The sequence below is a fragment of the Cydia splendana genome, chromosome 5 (assembly GCF_910591565.1).
Source record: "Cydia splendana chromosome 5, ilCydSple1.2, whole genome shotgun sequence".
NCBI classification, from domain to species: domain Eukaryota; kingdom Metazoa; phylum Arthropoda; class Insecta; order Lepidoptera; family Tortricidae; genus Cydia; species Cydia splendana.
Window position 1 is genome coordinate 21,162,025 of NC_085964.1, and position 21,891 is coordinate 21,183,915.

Genomic DNA, 21,891 nt, shown 5'->3' on the forward strand with positions numbered 1-21,891 from the left:
GAGCGAGAAACAGATATCTCTTACTACTACTAGAGACTAGAGATACTAGATAGAGATTTTGCACACATATGTATGTAGACTTATAAGTACTTTTCTGTGAAATAAAGAATAAAGAGATTTTTTTTTTCTTTCTCGCCCTCACTTATGGGTGCGACGCACCAAGGTCGCGGTGCGGTGCGATAGTGTGTTACAACTTTTAGTCTACGAACTTTTAAATCCTATGGGTTACCATGGCAACATAGGTAGTAATAATATTTATCTAGTATATTCGAGAAATGGGCCCCAGTAGGTAACTATTATACCGTGAGCTCGTGGCAGCCGCTAATGATGGCCACCAGGTCGTCGTCGTCCAAGTCCAGCGACATCAGCGACAGCGATCGGAGCCGCGTGCCGCAGCGACACAGCGCCTCCGTCACGAAGTTAACATGTTGCTATGTTACCGTGAGCTCGGGGCAGGCGCTGATGATGGCCACCAGGTCGTCGTCGTCCAAGTCCAGCGACATCAGCGACAGCGAGCGGAGCCGCGTGCCGCAGCGACACAGCGCCTCCGTCACGAAGTTAACTTGTTGCTATGTTACCGTGAGCTCGGGGCAGGCGCTGATGATGGCCACCAGGTCGTCGTCGTCCAAGTCCAGCTACATCAGCGACAGCGAGCGGAGCCGCGTGCCGCAGCGACACAGCGCCTCCGTCACGAAGTTAACATGTTGCTATGTTACCGTGAGCTCGGGGCAGGCGCTGATGATGGCCACCAGGTCGTCGTCGTCCAAGTCCAGCGACATCAGCGACAGCGAGCGGAGCCGCGTGCCCCAGCGACACAGCGCCTCCGTCACGGAGCGCCCGGTCATGTCTACGAACAACGAACTTGAATAACTTTAGAAGCTCAACTTTGTAAGGCAGATAATCAAAATATTTTCTATCCAAGCTCATTGGTAGGGTTTGCCAGATCGAAAGGCGCTATTATCGGGAAATAAATATAAAATTTTCAAATTAAAGTAATTGTATTAAAAACAACAATATTTTACATATTGGCACTACGTCAGCTGCTCAGGTCTCTCGCCGCTCGCTCGCTCGACGACAGTTCGGAACTTGAAATTATTGTTTTATAGCGTGAAGCTGTTTTTCGGGACAATTTTTCCTTTGTCGGGAATCGGGAAAACATGCTAAAAATCGGCAGGTTCCCGCCAAATCCCAACCATCTGGCAACCCTACTCATTGGAGCTGTCAAAAAATCCTATTCTTTATTGTAACCACGTGGATTACAGGCCTAAAATTATACACTCACCGTCACAGTCCCGAAACTCCAAGGTCCTCAGATCCTTGCAGCCCCGCAGTATAGCTTCCGCGGCCTCATCAGGCAGTCGGTACTTCACCTCGAGGTGCTTCAAACATGTCAAACGTGATAGAGGCTTATAATCATAGCAAGGCATCGTGTCTCTCTCATCATATATTTCTAGATATTCCAATTTGGGCATCTTATCCAGCACTGCTTGTATGCCTTTGAATGTATCTACAGGCATCAAGGTGAGGACCAACTTCTTTAGCTCGCCAAGACGCTCGACCGCTGAGAATAAGTGCTCGGAATCCATATCGCCACAGTCTTCTAAGGCAAGGGATTTTACGTTTGACAAATCTATATTATTGAAAAAATCCCCTTTCACTATCTGACAATTGCGTAATTCTAATTCTTCTAAGGCTTTGTCCGCTATAAAATGGGAAATACAGTTGTCCGATACCTGTAAAAAATAAAACATTTGCGACTTTCCTAAACGATTTTCATGTTTTCATTTAAACTAGTGACTGAATAAAACCATAGTGAATAAAACTCTGACGTCGTATACGTACACCCTTCGAGCAACACCGGCTTCCGAAACCTACACCCCATTAGCCGAGCTGGCTACACTGGCCATTTTGTGCGCGAGGATTACCTCGCGCGTATGCACGGTCTGTGTGGACCCGGCTATTCACTTTCTTTTTGTTCTACAAGAGGCCTTAGTGTTCCGTACAAAACTTTGTTCACGGAACACTTATGGGATTACTTTGGTCTTGCAAATAGGTTAAATGTTTGCAATTTACATTAGTGCAGATTGTACCTAAGGCCCAGCACCCACTATCGGCTTAGCACTGCAAGGGATCCTTCGACATATTGCCGACTTGCTGAGACTTTCTCAGGCATACCAAGATGTGCTAAGGAATGCCAAGGCATACCAAGGTGTCTTAGACATGCCAAGCCGAGCAGTTCTTGGCATTTCTGAAGTACTATTTCTAGAGAAATTAATGAATAGGTAGAGCTATTTTGTGGTACAGGACTAACCACATTAAATTAAGTGGTAGCAAAAGTGATTACTTACATCACAAGAAAAGAAGTACAGCCCTTGCAGGCACTTGAAGTCCATGTTCAAATTGTATGGGAACCGTTCTAATAAACCACAGCAGCTACAACGATTATGCAAGCTTTCAAGCTGCAATATTATAAATTATAATACATGTTATAACAATAAATAAATAAAAAAAAGGACAATTGTACCTTCGCCCACACTGTTATAGTCTGTCCGCCTTTAAATGCGCCATAGTAAATCTATGGTGAACTTTATCTTAGAAATTGGACAGGCTATAACTAACTGACAATTTGTAAACCTTATTTCAAAAGCCATAAGGTCCACCAATGGACAGTAAAGAGTGTTGCTGTTTGTTACACATAGTAAGCTTAGTATCTACTAAGGTTTGTGTTGTAGGTAGGTAACAGACGATACTACATATATAGTTTGTACTAATAAACACACAAATAAATGCCCTTACCAGGATTCAAACCGGGGCTGTTGAATACTTTGATATATAATTATATTATTTCATTGAAACTGTATAAATCAGGGGTCACCAATTAATTTCTTCAGGGGTCCCGTTCTTAAAAAATAATGACCATCGCAGTCCATTTCTACTTGAGTTTTTTTTAAAGCAAAAAGATTGATAGGTTGGCGGTCCAGATCCGGCCAGTGGTCTGTCATTTGGTGACCCCTTGTATAAATACTTACCGTCAGACTTTCTAAATTAGGACAGTTCTCTCTAATTCTTATTAAATTTTCCAAATTTTGGCAGTAAGTGGCCACAACTGATGGGCCAAGTTTGTTGATCCACATATCAAATGACTTGAAGTCAAGTTCATACACAGAGTGAGAAAGTTTCAAAACACAAGCATTTGGATTTGTCTTCTTGGCTTTATCGTGGTTATCTAATATACTTATATGAATTCCTGAAAACATAAATTTTATACATAAATGGGTCAAACAGATCACTGTGTTATGTCTTTCCTGTTTATTTATTTAATCGTATGGCAAACATATTTTAAAAATAGAAACAAATATGTACAATCAGATGTCTACACTAAGACCATTCAGCCACTTTATGGCTTCGTCGCTCAGGGTGATCAGGTCTTCGGGAGGACCGGCGACATAGCGCGTTATAGGGCAGTCTTGGATTATATGCTGGATGGTTTGGGCTTCCGCACCGCAGCCGCAGGCCGGGGAGTCCACCCACCCACAGCGGTGTTTGTAATAGGCGCATCGACCGTGGCCAGTACGGAGTCTGTTCAGTTTGCACCAGTCTCGTCTAGGGAGGTCTGAACCCATTATTCTGGAGCCAGGCCAACTAGTGTGTTCGCGCGAACTGTACATTTTTCTCTCCTGTGGGCAATAGTTAACAGCTTCTGGGCATGTAAGTAATGATTTTATCATAGTTCTGTAAATAAAAGGAGGACCTTTTCACGTGGATAAGGGTTAAATAAGAAAATTAACCTTTATAACCCTTAACTCTTGTGTATGTCTACAGGAAAGACATAACACAGTGATCTGTTTGACCCAAATCCTTTTTTATGATATAAGAATCAAACAAATTGCCTGATAGTAAGGCAAGTTGATGGATGGCAAGGGGTTGTAAGTGTATTTAAAATGGGAGTACTCTTTTCTTGACAAATAAATAAATATTATAGGACATTTTTACTAGTGTCCGACCGAAACATGTTTTTTTGCCGAAACCGAAACCGAAACCGAATGTTCGGCTTTGGCTCTAGTTTCGGCCGAAACCGAAACCGAAACCGAAACTTTTGTAGACTTGGTAAAATCGTTGAAAAAATGACATAAAACCGCTTTTACGCACTATATTATGGGGCTGTCAATGGGCTGTCAACACCCAATGTTCTTGAGATTGATGTTACTTAAGCAGTTTTTTAAGAAAATTACTAGAGTTAGACCAAGATAATTCTGCAACGATTTTGATAACACACGCAGTGCATGTGTTATTATAAAAGACAAATCTTCTATGAAATTATGACGTATAAATAACATTTGCACTAGTTGCACTGCGTATGCTATCAAAATCATTGCAGAATTTTCTTGGTCTAACTCTATTCATTCACCAGTCAAGCTAACATGTAGATACAGGGTCAACCAAAAACGCGAGCGCAGCGAGCGCGAAATTTTTTGTTAACAATATCGCAAGGCCGAGTACCGATCTTCACCTGGGCCTAAAAGTCCGAAGTGCCTCAGTGAGGCGAACTTTCATGCGAAGTCAAAACCGTGCTTCAGGCTTCAGGATAAGTATTTGAGCACAGACTCCAACTAATGTCCATTGTATTAAAAAGCGAGACCGCAGGCCGAGCATGGCGCAGAGAGGCCAAAGGCTAAGCTGAAGTAGAGGACATGTGGAACACAAAGTAATGGTAAATTGAGGTAAGTGAGGCTAAGGTCGAGCATTCGTATGAAAAACTGTACTGGGGACACTTAAGGGTTTTTTCTTCGTTTTAATCAATAGTCAGCTGTTTAGCGTCGCAAAATATTAACTATTCAGATAATCAACTTTGCGGCACAAGTTGAGCGTAGCCTTCAGCCTCGCTTAAAATTTGCCATTAGAGGTAGATAGGAATATGACTATACTCGGCCAACGCCTTAAGATTGAAATTAAAAACGAAAAATTATTTCCCTGTACTGAACAACAGAACATGCTGTATGCAGAATATTATTGATATATTACTATTTACTTTTCGGTGAAGGAAAAACATCGTGAGGCAGCCGGATTAGTCCCGATAAGGCCTAGTTTACTCTCTGGGTTAGAAGGTCAGTCTGATGGCAGTCGCTTTCGTAAAAACTAGTACCTACACCAATTCTTGGGATTAGTTGTCTATTGGACCTCAGGCTCCCATTTCCATTGCCACGGCTCGGCAAAAATTCCGGGATTACGCGAGGAAGATGATGAGTTTTCTTATTATTCTCTTGCCCAGGGCCCAGTAACATGCGACAGTGTTATCTTATTCACTCCGATACAATTAGACAGTGTGCGCGTTATAGGTATTGACAGCCTCTTAAGACTGCGTCTACCGCCCAGTGGCGCCCTTATTAGTGGAATTGTGTTTTATAATACACCAATTAATTTCTGTACCTATACATGAATCAGCATATGTACGTATTCATATTGATGTCCTACTTATTCTCCAACTTTTGGTCTTTGTCCGAAGTACCATTTTGTAAGTTTCGGCCCGGCCGAAAGGTTCGGCCGTTTTTTGACCGAAACCGAAACTACAGCCGAAACATGATTTTTTGGCCGAAACTGGCCGAAACCGAACCTTCGGTCGGACACTAATTTTTACCCAGATCGACCTAGTCCCCCACCAACTAGGCTAGGAGGCTGTTTGGCCGAGGAGGAGATTTGAAGGACTTTTCTATTTATTATACAACAAATTGCATAATCCTAAGAAATAACTCTAGGCAGTCAAGTTGTACATCACTTAATTACACTTTGTGCATGGGTAAAATATATGTAACCAAGGAACATCCAAAGACCATGGCAGGACCAAAGAGTCCTAAATATTATTAATTTACCTTGTAAGTACCACAGAACCATTCTCTGCCATTGCCGGCTGGTGTTCTCCGTCCGAATGATGTCCCGGGCAGGTACATATTGCAGTACAGCACGCCAGCAATCTTCATTTAGGTAATCCAGTATTGTCCGATCATTATTTGTTTGTGCTTCTAACATCTGCAATTTAAAATACTAGAAAACTAAAGCATAATAATTTTTAACATACTTTTACTAACAATGTAATGTAATGAAAAAAACTAACCAAATTTATGAAAAAAACTAAGCACACAGGAACCAATCCACACGAAATCTCCATTCAAATTTTTACTACATGCTTTAACGTTAAGGTGCAATTTTCAAAATATTTAATTTTTAAGGACAACTTTAATCAGTGATTAATAATCACAGTAGCGCAATAAAGTTGTATTATAGACGTATTGGAATTAAGGGGTGCAAAATATAGAAATAACAATAAGAAAACAAGCAGATACGGCACGGGAGATGATTATGTTGTCTTGGATCAAATAAAACAGAATACACCGTGGATACCATAACCATATCACAATCTTAAAAGACTTACGTTCACTTGAAGGTATGTAATTATTTATCGAGCTGGCTCAACTACTTATATAAAACGCTAAACTCTAATAATAATGCACCTAAACTGAAATTAAACTTTAAAGTAAACAAACGCGTAACAGTAACAGTCACTTCACTTGACATTGACACTTCATTGCAGTGTTGCCAGGTGAAGGAATCTCTGTCTGAGTGGTACCACTACAAGGTAGATATAGGTGTGATATAGGTTTACCTATTTAATATACATATATTAAGTACTTACTTTTGGGAGGTTAACCCACACGTTCGAAATTTTCATTCGGTTTCCGTATGGAATGACAGGTGGGAACGAGACGCATTTCTTGTTTTTGAAATTAAGAAATCGTATCGTATCGTCGAAGCTCAAGGCAATAAAAATCCTTCAAAAGGTCCTGTTGGTTTTAAACTCACTGCCGAATAAGGGATATCTCTCTTTCGCTCTCACTTACGGGTGCGGTGCGGTAGTGTGTTACGGCTTTAAGTATTGTACCGTATTTTGCTCTCCTACTTAAACCATATGGAGGTATCTCAAAGACAAATGAGTCAAACAAAATGAGTTTCCTGATAAAAAAAAAAAATATTGTAAGATTATTTAAGGTAACAATAACAACTCTATATCCAGGTCTTCATACTCCGATTTGAACTGATCATACTCCTCGCACATTTGTGCCTGTAAAGATAAAAACAATCATTAGCTAAGTAACAGTTAACTAACTTACATAGACTAACTAAACCTTGTTTTTTATGTACGTGAGCCATTTAATTAAATTACCAACGATCAATAATTTAATAGCGCATAAGTACTTAGCTCTAAAAACGTAACGTTAAAAGTAGGTACAAGATTCCAGCTTGTTTACAAATTATATGAACGGCAATTTCTTATACCTATCCCGATCTGAGAAGTTGAGAACTAGGAATTAAGTTAGTATTCCTGTATATTTTAGCATTTTTTCTCTATTAAGTAAAGGATATGTGTTTTTAACTTTTTATAATTATTTTTCAGAAGACCGTAACCATGGCAACGAGTAGCAATATAAACTTGATTCACCCATTTACAAATTAATAATATCTGGAAGACCTTAGTACTTTCCTCGGAAAACATATAAAAACAGAAAAATGCGCGTTTTTCCAGAGATAAGACCTAGCTAGATCGTTTTATGCCCCCGAAAACCCCCATATAGCAAATTTCGTCGAAATCGTTAGAGCCATTACCGAGATTCCCGAAATATATATTACCTAAATAAACACGAATTGCTCGTTTAAAGGTATTAGATAATACAAGTGGCGTACCAGTCGAACCTCATCCGACATAAGGCTGTAGTCTATATGGAGCCGCAGACGCACGCCGGGCCGCACCGCGTGGCGCGCCTCCGACGCGAGCTCCGGCAGGTTGGGCGTCAAATACTGCGACTCCATCAACTCCAACGACTGCAAGTAACATCATACTTATGTGACATTTTGTAGGCAAACTTTAGGTAAAAGTCACAGACAAGACATCCTCCAGACTGAGCATAGTAGCGCTACCCGCTCTGCCACAAATATATATACAATAGTTTTACTCCATTATCGAGTCAAAGTGTCTTTGTGTGACGCCCGTGCCTTTGAACGGACCAATCACGGCACGGGACTCGCTCACCTCGTCCCCCGCACCCCAGTATTTTTGGCAGCATCGGTTTCATGAAATAATTGCTCTAAACTCCGTCTAGTGCAGCGGTCGGCAACCTGCGGCCCCCGGGCGAAACTGTCACTTGCGGCCCGAGAGGCGCCTTGGCTATTTTGTATGTAATAGTGACAAACGACAATGTCTCATAAAGTCATAAATATTAACAAAATACGGCCCGCGTCACCTCCGTTAACTACTATTGGCCCTTGGCTGCTAAAAGGTTGCCTTGCCGACCGCTGGTCTAGTGAATTCCTAGTCTACGGTAAAAGTAGAATCCGTCTAGGCTGGCGGCTATAGCGACGCTAATAAGCACGAAAAATTGCTACACAGAAGCCACTGTGCGAGCGGGACAGCAACATAATGCTGTCCCGCTCGCACAGTGGCACTGACCGCCGATATCATGGACGGGACAGCAATATTTTACGCGCGTCCGATGGAGGTAGGAACCGGCGGTTCAATGGACGAAATTCTTCTTGCTTACCGCCCTGTTACTTTAACTTTGCATTTTTTTATTTGTTGTAATGGAAAGAACTCGTTAAGTATAATCATGAAATTCACAGAAAATTTCATATTTAAGAATGACATTATTTAAAAAAAATGTTCTTGGAACACTGACCATAAGCTCGGGGCATCCTCTGATGATGGTGATCACATCTTCGTCATTCAATCCCTCGAAGCCTTCCAGGGTCAGCGAGCGGAGCCGCGAGCCCCAGCGGCACACAGACGCAGCCACGGAGCACCCGGTCATGGCTGAAATGCATCGCTAACATTAACATTACCAGGACAATCAAATTGCCAATTTGAACAAAAATTTAATAGCGTATATCTTATGTAGCGTCCACACGCATACAATTTAATCATGATTAATGGTGATAGTTGGAATTCAAAAATACCTTGAAATTATAAAATACCAGCGTCAAAAATTGGTATTTTTGCGTCCACGCCTCTGTATTTAATACACTCGAATAAAGTGGGATCGACGAGTGAATATCTTTGAATTTCATTTATATGTCATATAAGTAAATGAAATTCAACATTTCATTTATTGTTTGGTGCAGACGCAAAAATGAAATTCAAAAACATTAATTGGCTCGCCGATCCCACTGTTAAGGCCCCAGTACACAATGGGCCATCACCGGCCACTCCAAGGGACGCATTTATGCGTTAGAGGGAGCAAGTGATATTGCTATCTCATTCTACCGCATGGCTGCGTCCCTTGGAGTGGCCGACGATGGCCCATTGTGTACTGGGGCCTTTATAATATAATTAGTATGTGTATCGAGATTGTCAATCAAATTGGCAGTTTGATTTTTCCGCCTAGATGTTGAATGCCTTTAGCATCCATAAAAAATATAAACGCTCACCTGCACAATCTGAGAAATTCAAGCTAGTTAACTCCTTGCAGTTCTGCAATATAGCTTCCACACCCTCATCGGGCACTTGTATCGACACCAAGAGATGCTGCAAACGTGTCAGACGCGATAGAGGCCCATAATCATGGCAAGTCATATTATCATTATAATTGTTTATTTCTAGATATTCTAATATAGGCATCCTATTCAGCATATATTGTATTTCTTCTTGGACTTCCAATGTTCTATATTTCATATGGTTTAGTATCAAGCTCGTCAACTCGCCAAGGTCGGCGCAAATCAAGTGCTCCAGGTCGAAATTATCGCATGAAATTAAGGCAAGGGATTTTAAGCTTGACAGGTTTATAGTATTTAAAAAATCCCCTGTCACTTTTGTACAATGACGAATGTCTAAGTCTTCTAATGGTTTGTCGGCTATAAATTGGTTGATGCAGTTGTCTGTTACCTGTAACAAATGGTAAGTAGGTAACAAATAGACGGATAATGTATGTAGAAAGATACATTAGGTCGGAACCCCACTGCTGCGCAGGCTAGTCTGGCCAGGGCCGGACGGACGATTGACCCCTACACCTACACCCGTAACACCTACGTCCGTGGTAGTTTTAAAGTCAGACCTTTGCTCGAAAAATTAACCGAAGGGCGACTCCGATGGTTTGGACATGTCATGCGCCGAGAATCCGAACACATGACACGTAAGGTGCTAGATATGTTCCCCACGCAATCACGACGAGGAAGACCCCGACTGACATGGCTGGCAACAGTGAAGAGGGAATATGGAAGAAGCCCAAATCACACCTGAGACGACCCAGGACCGTGAAGCCTGGCGAAATATAACTAGGAGAGCCGACCCCAAATAATGGGAAAAGGACAAGGAGAAGAAGAATCAAAATATACTGTTACTGTCTGTCCTTCGGGGCCCCCTGAGGGTGGGGGCCCCTGGGCACAGACCCTGTGTGCCCTGGTAAAGACGGTACTGAGTCAGGCTAGTGTTTTTATACCCACGTGCATAGCTCGACCATGCGCGGCAGTGGGTTTCCTTTTTATGTATTTACAACAACATGTATTTAGACCTACAAACTTTTACTCAAATAACATTGCAATACAATTAAAATAGAGACATACTTACACAGCAGTTATTGAAACATAGCCCCTTCAAGCTCTGGAAGTCCTTATTCAGATTGTAGGGAAACACTCCTGACCCACAGCTGTCAGGCAGATCGTGAAACTGTAATATTAAGATTTATTTAGTTAATATTAGTCTAAATAACCAATTTGCAAGACCGAAGTGATCCCATACGTCATTTAATTGCTTTTAAAACGCTTTGTAAAAATCAGTACCTATTACTTATGAAAGCAGAAGAATATAAATGATTTTATTAGATTCATAATTATTACATATTTGCCGTGACGTGTTTTTCTATTAAAAGACACATCAAGATTGTTTACCTTTGTTCTAATGCTAAAAAAACGAATATAGATTAGTTCACATGACATGGGTAACATTGGGTACTTAAATAAATACATACAAATAGGCTTTCCAATTTAGGGCAGTTCTCTCTAATTATTTTCAAAGTTTCCAAACTATAGCAGTCAGTAGCCACTACTGAAGAGCCTAGTTTGTTAGTCCACATCGCAAATGACTCATAAGCTTGTTTCTGCAGATTTAATCTAGTATCATTTGCATGTCTCTTGGGAGTCTTGGGTCTATAGAAATCATATGTTTCTATAACAGCTAAATGAACTCCTGAAAAAGATATAATTTATAGTTAGTTGACAGTTAACACAGGCATTATATCCCCATAATTCAATTCTAAGTCAACCCTAGAATTAAACTATAAAGCGTCCCTAATCTGGTGATAAATTGATCATTGTTATCTGGACAGTCTCAGTCATAATGAAGAAAACAACTTTTCTAGTCATTTTTTTTTTAATTCCTTTCAAAGTTTCTTACCCAACTAAGAGTGACTTTGAAATGAAGAGAAGAGATAGATACTTAGTTATTGTTTTAGCTACTGGTGATTTATATTCTTAGATTCATCAAAGTAATTTGCTAACAATATCTACAAAATGCATTAATTTATTTGCTAATTAAGTGATTTTTATAACGTAAAATTATTGCTGATAATCCGGAAATCTCTGTATTCCTTTCAGTTCTGCTGAGAGGGACAGAGAAAGTTACATGTTGTTTCCCTGTCCACCTTCATAGCAAGATAGCAGCATGGTATAATAATATACTACGCCTGGTACTCTATTCCGAGATTCGCGTATGACCTAACTGACACGGGCCTACGTCATCATGCTGTTTACAGGTTCTCAAACTTTAAAATGTGGGAGAATTTTAATCAACGGTGAAAATTATTTTAACGGCATTAATTTTAAGTTATTCATGTAGAAACATAGTAAAATAAAACAAATCTAATGTATTAAATTAAACTTTATTTATCTATACAAGACAAACGTTTAAAAAACTAATTCACAGTTACACATTAATTACCAAGCTTACGACGTGAAAAGTTTGGAAAACACTGCGACTGCTGACACTGAGCGAGAAGGAAATAACAATTAACACGCGTTCGACAAGGATGACGGTCAGGGCATGAAGTTGTCTAGATCCGAATTGTCAAATGTGACAGCGCTATCCTGGGTTGCCAGTAATGTAAACAGAATTACCCGAACGTCTGAAATTTCTTTCGTGAATCGGAAGATATTGCTAACGAATAATTAAAAATGACGTGTTATTGTAAAATTTAAGATAAAATACATTATAAATGAAAATTATAAAATTATAAAGAAATATTTTAACTTATTAACCATAGCTATAATGTACCCATGTAACATGTTATGTTGAAATAAAGTGGCAATGTTATTGTGACGTAGGCCCGTGTCACTCTGGGAATAGAAGACCATGGATAGCAGAAAGTATCTGATGTACCTACAGATGTAGTATCTCTAATAGTTTCAATAATATTTCACCTCGCAAGTACTGCAGTAGTCGTTTCTGCCAATGCCTGCTGGTGCCCTCTGTTCGGATAAGGTCCCGGACGGGCACATATTGCAGCACAGCACACCAGCAGTCATCATTCAGGTAATCCAGTATTGTCCATTCATTTTTTGTTTCTGCTTCTAACATCTGAAATTAGATTTATTATTTCATATTTACACTATACAAAGATCAAAATTCAAACTACCGTAAGGTTCAGGGACAACATCAGTGTGTTTGGATAAAACAAAACGAAATAATGTGTGAATAGTATTAATATTCTAGAAAACCTACGTTCACGACTTGCAAAATGTATATTGTTGGACTTGGACTGTTTATGTTATACACCGAACTTCTCTAATAAATTATTCTGTAGTTATAAACAAAGTTACATAAATAACTTCAATTATTTTTCCCTATAAAATCTTTAAAGTAAACAATCAAAATATACGCTTGACATTGACATTAGACACTTTTACAGTGCTACCACAAGTTGCATTCGTTGCGTTCCATTACTTTCGTTTTGCTTTCGTTGGACCACGGACGTAGAGAGTAAACTGGATAGTGTACACTGGCCAAAAAGTGTGTCCACATGAGAGGTCAAACCTGTAGGGCTACCGCCAATACCGAAAATCGTCAATTGCGGGCATTTTTCTCTGTCACTCTAATTACGCCTTCATTGGAGTAAAAGAGTAAGATCCCCGCAATTTGCGAATTTCGGTTTTCGCGGTAGCCCCTCTGAGCCCTCCATCTCTTTCTAATTAGGGTGACCATAAGTCATATGAATGTGGGATATTAGCATAAGATGGAATGTATAGTTTGGCCAGGATCTTTTCTCATTCGTGCATAATCACAGAGAATCATACTGTATTTTCCCTATGCTAGTATAATTGCCCCAGAAAAGAGATGGATATAGTTTTTTTTCTCTTCTGTAAAACGCTTCACACAACCTTACTTCATTTAGTCGTTATAAAGCTTTTAGTCGTTATAAAAGCTGTTACAGATGGGATGGGCGTATTGGATCGCGATCAATGCGATCATGCTTGATTGTGAGGAAGGTGGTCCACCGTACGTCCATCGTACGTATTGGGTGAAAACCAGCGTAGTGTCTTACAGACACTGCTTATGCTGAGCGGCATCCTATTTGGTGTATGTTTACTGTATTGTGAACTTTATGTTGTACTTACCGTAATGTAGGTATGTTTTTGTACGCCAAATAAATATTTTCTATTTCTATTTATTTCTATCAAAGACAGCTATAAGGCCAAGCGCGCACCACGACTTTTAGTCGCGCGATAATTTAGTCGCAGAAATGTAACGTATGTGTTTATATGGCAGTGCGCGCATATGCGACAAAAAAATCGCAGCGATTTTAAAATTGTGATTTGTCACATTTTTCCGCGACTGCTCGCGACGCGATTGTCGCAAAGTGAATTGCAGCATACGGAGTTGTATGGCCCCGCGCGCACTGCGATAATAAAATCGCACCCGGACCTCAGTCGGCATATCGCTCTCCAAGCGTCAACATGTCGGAACCTGCTGCTGAAGACGCTAGATGTTGACCATTTCATTATGGAAATAGAAGGAGATCACCTTTGTGGTCTAAATACTCAAAGTCATACAGCGATCACATATTAAAGACAACGTTTCATGACAAACGACTGGTACGAAATCCATGTTGAGAATGAACAAATCGTCGACTTTTTCATCGCAGTGCGCGCAGTGAATTTGGGCGTTTTTAGAATTAGGGTCCGTCACGTAATGGAATTCCCCCCACAAAAAAAAAATATTTTTAACTAAAAATGGGTTTAATTAAATCTGCTATATCTATATTTTATGAAAATGTCGCTTTCTTTCGATATACATTATTGATATTCTTAATAAATCACTTTAAACGTAATGACAACCAATGTGAAGATCCATTACGTCACAAATTTTATGTAGGTTTTAAGGAAAGATCGGAGTGTTTTAATTGAACCAGTCTTTATTTATGAAAATACAAAAGAAAAATAATCTTCTAAAAATGAATAACAACTGCAATACTATGTATTTCAATAAAGTTATTTGACTAAGCCATTCCAATACGCTACATTTTTGGTTTTAATCGTTGCTTTACAAACATCTTAGCATAAAATACGTAAGGTAAAGGTACAATAAAAAGTTGTTTTTATTAAATATCACTTATTATTCTTGCGAATGAGATCGAAATCAGTTTCAATTATCCTTATAATTTATATTAATTCTTATAAAATCAATCACAGCTACAGTAGGACAAAGTGACGTTATGGACCATAATGTCACGTTTAGGAATCACATGGAAGGTTTACATGTGCGGAAAATAGCTAACTTAATTTAGTACTGAATGTAATGTTTATCTCTCCAAAAATCTTATTATTATGACTTTAATGAATGTTTAATATATAATCTTCTTTAATAATCACACGCTCATACAAATTAAAACTACGTAAAACGGGGTGACTGGAAAATTTGGGGTTTCTTTGATAGATTTAAAACGGTTAAGAATTACTATTATTCATTACTCACTGAAAATGTACCTGTAACTAGTTAGATTACTATATATTCATATACACCTACTGTAAAAAATCTCGCATAAAAATATATTATGGCTTAAAAACTAGAATTTTAAAGTCGCCCTTGCATTTGAAAGTCACCCCGTTCTACCGTATACTAAACCTATCTTAACCTATGGGCTCAAAATTATGACTTTAGTGAGACAGTATACTGCTCACTCAATCATTACAAAAGAAAGTATGGTGGATTTTTTTTTACAAAATTACTGAAAACCTTATTTGTTAAAAACAAACAATAACTGTAGTAATTGCCGTCAAATCATTTAACCCCTTTAGCATGTCTAAAAATTCAGGCAGTCAAATTACACAGATGACGTTGTAACATAATATATTATAAATACTCTACTATTCTATACTCACGTCTTACGCTTACACTTATATTCTATTCTACACATATATATATATATATATATATATATTTGTTGGTAAGGTACTTTTTAGTCTTTTTACAATAAATCTTAAATAGTAATAGGTATAAAAAAATAGTAAAATGATATATGTAAGTAATTATTTATGGGAGTGCATCACACCAGTTAAGTATGTAATTACCTAATAGTTAGGTTGACATGAATGTAGGTTAGGGTGGTTCAAAAAACATTTTTATTGTATTTTCCTACGGGGCACCCCCTTCACTTATTATGCTGATAAAATACACCAAGTTTTGTAACTTTATCTCAACTACAAGGGGGTGCTCAACCACTTTGAAATTTTGTATGTTGTATGAAACCCAAAAAAAAAAGTATTTATTATTCAGAATTTTATTTAAGTATTTGTTCACATACTATTTGCAAATGTTATTTATAAGTTTTAAAGTAGAAAAACATTTTTATTTCAAATTTTTATAATTTTTCATAAGTAAGATTTTTTGGATTTCACCTAAAAAAATCATACAAATAGAAATAAAAATGTTTATTTACTTAATAACTTATAATCACACTTTCTCATAATGTCAAAACTACTACTTACATAAAAATCTAAAAAATAATATTTTTTTTTTTGGATTTCATATAACTTTGAAAAATTTCAGTGTTTGAGCACCCCCTTGTAGTTGAGATAAGATTATAAAACTTGGCGTATTTTGTCAATATAATAAGTGTTACAAAATGAGGGGGTGCCGCTTCTTCTAGCTAGAGTTTGAATTTTTCCCATACAAACGTGAACCACCCTAATATAGCTAGAATAAAATTATTTGTGTATTTTTAATATATTATTATGAAGTACATACTATATTTTGGCAGGTTAATTAATACTAAAATGACGGCATGTAAGCCGTGCATTTTCATTCCATACGTCACGTTTTTTTGTTCCACAATACGTCACGTAACGTTTTGGATGTGACGTAGGCATACCGGTTGGTAAATAAAGCGAAATAGCGGTTTGATCCCTAGAATTTTCTTAATTCTAATTATTTGATATCATACAACACATAATAATCTATTAAAATTCATATATATTTAGTAAATAATTGTTTCCTTACCTTCAGCTTAATCCCGTTCGTTGTGGAAAACAAATTTCTGCACAGCGTGACGCACAAACTAAACCTTGCTTTTTCAAGCCCATTTGCCTTGTACAATCCAAACACCAGGTAATAGAGGATCATAATGTTACAATAATGTAAAAATGCGTTAGATATAAGTAGATTTTTGCTACTAAGTTGGTAAAAACTCCGTGACGTTGGTGGAAATTTCCACTACGTCGATATTGAAGGACAACAATAAATTAAACTTTTGTGCATATTTTTACTCTAGGTGCTAAAAAATAAGGTTTTAAATAGATTTTGGCTGATACGATCTTATCACACAACAGCCAGGTTCGGGCCTAGAAGGAGGCAGATATATAATATTTGGATCCAAAGTATGCAAAGTGTGCATGGGACACTCAAAAATCACCTCCCTTTCTTCAGTTTTTGTACATTTTCTTTACTTTAAAGTACCATTTTTTTCAGTTTTTTTGCCATAAATACTCAGATAATAAATCACTTTACAATTTTTGTATACATGTAGTACACTTTAAAACAGTATTTGACGGTAAAAAAGTATACCAAAGTCGTGGGACAGTGATATTTGACCCAAATATTTTTTTCCGAAAACGCCCATTTTCTGCGATATATTACAGCGCGATTCTAAAATCGTGTCGCAAAAACTAAAATCGTGGTGCGCGCTTAGGCTAAGAGAGAGCGATACAGATATCCAGGGTCGGGTAAAACGTTGTAGTTGTACTTGGTAATTCGCAAATCGTATCGATTAAAAACGCTGCCTTCGGTCGTGTTTTAATTTATCACCACTCGTTGCGAATTTAATTCCTACTTTCAACACTTGCAACGCAAATAAATTTATATTATTACTATGCCCACTGGTTATCGATACTAGTCATTTTGTCAAGCCCTAGCGTAGCGTAACAATTTATGTTTTTACACGAAATTATCTTGATTATTGACTAAAATGATAAAATATTAGCACACGACGAAATAAAAACTTACATTTAACTGTGTAAACCGGCATTCTACACTATTTATGCTCTTCATAATTCATAATTTAACAAAATACCGATCACTATCAATATCATACTCATGGTGTGTTCATATACGTGATGACTTCCCTTTTGCATACTTTAGCTATTCTTTAAGCGTAAGCGTCATCGTAGATCTGTAATTGGAACAACATTTTCAAATTTGCCGCTTTTGTATACTGACGGAAATGTCCGCCCAACCTATATAGAATCGATTACATATATATTAGACCAATAGTGGGACCGGATTTTTGCACTAAAAGTTTTGATAATTCTAAAGATGAAAAAGTGATACTTATCTGACATGGGACATATTTTTAAACATATTTTTAAAATATGACGAAAAGTTAGAACGAGCGTTAGATATAAATTAGGTATTTATATATTTTTAGTAATGATTTTTTAATATTTAATTAAAGTGCAATGTTTAAGTTCCATCGTTTATAATATGTATGACGCTTTATAATGGAAAATTATTAGAAATTTTTTTAACGTGCTTCTTAGCAAACTACAAATTAGCTTATTATTTTGTCGATATTGAATTAAAGTTTAATAAATCCACAACAACATATCTAAATTCTTAAGTTAATAATTTAGAGCAGGCAAGCTAAAAATTTAGAAGAATAAGATATATGCTTTAGAATTAATATGCGTTTTTTGTCCTATAATATCTAATATTGAATTAGAGTCTGTAAAAATAAGTCTATTACTATAAAATAATATACGCAGCCATATTATGGAAAATAAGAAATTTCGGTGTGTAGCTTGCATTGTAATAGTAATAGTACATTATTGTCGAGGCTCGGAAGTAGCTACTTGCAGGCTGAGGATTCGTATTAAACGAACGACCTTGGGAGTCCGTTTAAATGAATCCGAAGCCAGCAAGTAGCCTTCCAGCCGAGTCATATATAGTGCTTTTCTCAAAAATGGTGCAATAAATATAAATATAATAGAAATATTTCACAGAAGCAACGTTCTCACGTATATATTTTCACAGAAAAAAGTAGAATCAATTGAAATAATTAGCTTTGCCGCCTTTTATTTTTTTAATTAAAAAATAAAGGTGTATTTTTCTGCCGAAAATACGCCAACCTATTTGAGACAGCTAAATAGTCGCGGTACCAACATTATAATTACAAGTACTAATCATCTGTTTGGCTGTTTAATGGGCCTGTGCCTTCATTTGATATGGCCATTTTAACTTTTAAAAAGTTTGGAACACGACAAATAATGGAATTTGTAGCAAACATTGCAGTCCCAAAATCGAGACTGCAATGTTTTTAACTTTTTAATTTTCGACTGACCATAAACTCTGCGCTTCGCGACCAATTTTTTAAACGGCAAAGTCGACTTTGCCGTCCATTTTTGAGAAAAATATATTTAAAAAGGCGCGAAATTCATACATACGCCGCGTTGGTCCGTCAGTGTCGCCGGCGCGGCGCCCGAGACCCTATCATAGCCTACCTATACCTCGCCCCTCGCCTCGCCCCACCTGCCGCTCACAGCACTGTCTGTCTTTTCTTATCATTCATTTGTTTGTTTACTGTGGACATATATAAATTAGATGCGGACATTACGTGAAATTAAAGGGGTCCCTTTGTTTCCCATAAAGTTTTAAGTCATAATGTATTGTTTGTCATATAAGAACCTTCGGGCTCTCGAATTAAGGTTTATTTTTGAATGGCCTTAGTAGCAGTGTAATAGCGTTGACTCGGCTCGGAGAGTTGGCGAATTGGCGATTCATTCGCCGAGTTAGCGGATCGGATACCAAGTTATCAGTTAGTTTAGTGGCCGAGTTGATTAGGAAGAACATTTGAATTTCGAAATTGTAATAAAAATGTACATGATATTCACAACTATTTTTTACCATAGTTTGTCAAAGGACTGTCTCATTTCAAACATAGAGAGAATCATCATACTATCTTTGACTTACACTAGTACTAGCACCCAAAAGAAAAGGATGAATATAGTTTTTTGTTTTTATTTACTGACAAATTGGTTTGACCGACTATACCTATTTCTGGTTCCTATTGTCATGTCCTGTCCTATTCAACGTCAATATCATATTATGTATATTATAAACCAACTGCTCAATATTACACGTATACATATTGAATATACAATAAGGTAAGTGACCTCACCTTATTGTATATTCCGTGTCGGCCGTATATGCCTATATACGGCCCACCTTAAATTAAAATGTTTTTTTTTTTAATAAACAGGATATTAAGTATGAAAAACTCACTCAAATAGGTATCTTATTTATTGAAGTTTCTTCATTATACCAAAATAGTTATAAAAATATTACGATACTCTTGGAAAATATACCTTTTATAAAAGTCCTATTGTGGGCCTTATTGAACACTAGCAGGGTATTACTTAATCCCGCAAAAAATAATAATTTTGACAGTAGACAATAACAGATTTTATTGTTTTTAACTTAAGAGTTATACATATACAAATAACAATATTTGGTACTTCACAACAAGAGGATATGTATAATAAGTTAAAAATAATTCTTTTGGGCCTTATTAACTAAAGATATAAAAATTGTCTAGATTACGCGAAAATAGTAGGTAACTAAAGTCACTAAACATAAAGCTTTATTATTATTATTATGTTTTAACATCTGGGGGCACGGCAGTGCCCCCGCCAAGACGAGCAAAGCGCAAGGGCACTATCTACCTTTTCTCGAAGCGCTTCGTCGTTTTTTGGAACCCTCATAACTTGGGGTTGGATTATACTAGATAAACAAAGTTCTCGGACTTATTAAGCATATCAATTGCATAGCTCTTATACTTTAGATTTTATTCATATCTAAAAACTTCGATTTCGTCACTGACTCACTCACTTGATGATTATCAATACCTTTAGGGTACTTCCTGAAGTCCTCTAAGAAGCTGAAATTTGATATGTAAGATAGTTTTAGTACACAAACAACAAATAAATTCAAAAACTTGAATTTTTTAATCCTTAAGAGCGCTCTTACAAGAAAAGTCGAAATAATGCAAAATTGATGATACTAGTCGACGAAATTCAGGACTTTGCGCTCATTATTAGAAACAATGAGTACTTGTTCCAGTAAAAGCGTCTTCTTATCTTTATAAATATCGTTGTAAATATTAGAAAAAGGACTTATTCAATTAGTAATGATTTTTTTTCTGATGGTCGTTTCCGAAAAACCCCGTGAAGCACTGAATGGCGAGCTCTTATTTGGAAATGTTGAGAATTTTACTCTGCTAAACCTGGCTATTTTGTATTACTAATAACCTGTACTTTAGGCATATCAAACTATATTTTTCCTACATACCTTTGAGAAAGAGAAAATCAAAGTAAAACGAACTCGATTTTCTCTCCGAAACAAGTGTCAATTCCTACGAAAATCTACTTAATATCGAAGTCATTTTCATACTCAAGCAATCTGCAACGTTTGCTTATACTGTTGGTATACATTAGTGTTTATGAAATTCTACTATAATTTTTTGGCAATTTTTTGAAAACGACTCTATATTACCGATGACGCGCGCTGCGCCAGCTCAGTGCCGCGGCAGAGCTTGTAGAGGCAGGACGTGTGTCGGTCGGCTCCGCACATTTTCAACGGCGACGACGAGGTTTTTTATCATTGTGTGCGGCGGGCGCCGTGTAAAACGCTATACTGTGTGCGTGTAAACCGCAACGAGAGACTTTGATCCTAGCACTGTTTTTATAGTATTATAATTTATAATGGTACAGTTTAATAAACTACCGGACAGGATTAAAAATATTTGAAACGACCTGACATTCTATATGTATTTATTTGACTCAAGATAGTACTCAGGGTCTGATGATGGAGCCGGAAGGTGGTCACCGGTACCAATCAACCATGCAACTAAACCACTTCGTGTTTAGGCTCGTTTTATTCATCTCAACAAGATCTTTGACACAAGATAGTACTCAGGGTCTGATGATGGAGCCGGAAGGTGGTCACCGGTACCAATCAACCATGCAACTAAACTACTTCGTGTTTGGGCTCGTTTGATTCGGCTCAACAAGATCTTTGACTTAAGATAGTACTCAGGGTCTGATGATGGAGCCGGAAGGTGGTCACCAGTACCAATCAACAATGCAACTAAACCACTTCGTGTTTAGGCTCGTTTTATTCGTCTCAATAAGATCTTTGACTTAAGATAGTACTCAGGGTCTGATGATGGAGCCGGAAGGTGGTCACCGGTACCAGTCAACCATGCAACTAAACTACTTCGTGTTTGGGCTCGTTTGATTCGTCTCAACAAGATCTTTGGCACAAGATAATACTCAGGGTCTGATGATGGAGCCGGAAGGTGGTCACCGGTA

At 37.7% G+C, this 21,891-nt stretch overlaps 2 protein-coding genes across 2 annotated transcripts; both read right to left on the bottom strand.

The window, feature by feature from the left end:
* Window positions 1-586: 586 nt before the first annotated feature.
* Window positions 587-6,550, bottom strand: LOC134790961 (uncharacterized). Its single transcript, XM_063761986.1, has 6 exons — window positions 6,428-6,550; window positions 5,868-6,024; window positions 3,030-3,247; window positions 2,349-2,459; window positions 1,283-1,733; window positions 587-847 (listed from the first exon to the last, which is right to left on the bottom strand). The coding sequence occupies exons 2-6, from the start codon at window positions 6,022-6,024 to the stop codon at window positions 708-710; spliced, it is 1,077 nt and encodes a 358-aa protein (XP_063618056.1). The 5' UTR covers window positions 6,428-6,550; the 3' UTR covers window positions 587-707.
* A 486-nt stretch (window positions 6,551-7,036) lies between these two features.
* LOC134790354 (uncharacterized) lies at window positions 7,037-12,883 on the bottom strand. The gene is made up of 8 exons (XM_063761122.1): window positions 12,755-12,883; window positions 12,454-12,610; window positions 11,007-11,224; window positions 10,607-10,705; window positions 9,472-9,925; window positions 8,724-8,857; window positions 7,735-7,872; window positions 7,037-7,114 (listed from the first exon to the last, which is right to left on the bottom strand). The coding sequence occupies exons 2-8, from the start codon at window positions 12,608-12,610 to the stop codon at window positions 7,037-7,039; spliced, it is 1,278 nt and encodes a 425-aa protein (XP_063617192.1). The 5' UTR covers window positions 12,755-12,883.
* Between the last annotated feature and the right edge of the window lie 9,008 nt (window positions 12,884-21,891).

Excerpts from the sequence above, each read along its gene's own strand:
- LOC134790961 (XM_063761986.1), bottom strand. The coding sequence starts at position 6,024 with ATGTTAGAAGCACAAACAAATAATGATCGGACAATACTGGATTACCTA. Across the intron at positions 1,734-2,348 it reads TGTACTTCTTTTCTTGTGAT|GTATCGGACAACTGTATTTC; the intron begins GTAAGTAATCAC and ends TATTTTTTACAG. Across the intron at positions 848-1,282 it reads GGAGTTTCGGGACTGTGACG|ACATGACCGGGCGCTCCGTG; the intron begins GTGAGTGTATAA and ends CGTTGTTCGTAG.
- LOC134790354 (XM_063761122.1), bottom strand. The coding sequence starts at position 12,610 with ATGTTAGAAGCAGAAACAAAAAATGAATGGACAATACTGGATTACCTG. Across the intron at positions 10,706-11,006 it reads CTAAATTGGAAAGCCTATTT|TTTCACGATCTGCCTGACAG; the intron begins GTATGTATTTAT and ends TTAATATTACAG. Across the intron at positions 8,858-9,471 it reads GAATTTCTCAGATTGTGCAG|CCATGACCGGGTGCTCCGTG; the intron begins GTGAGCGTTTAT and ends GATGCATTTCAG.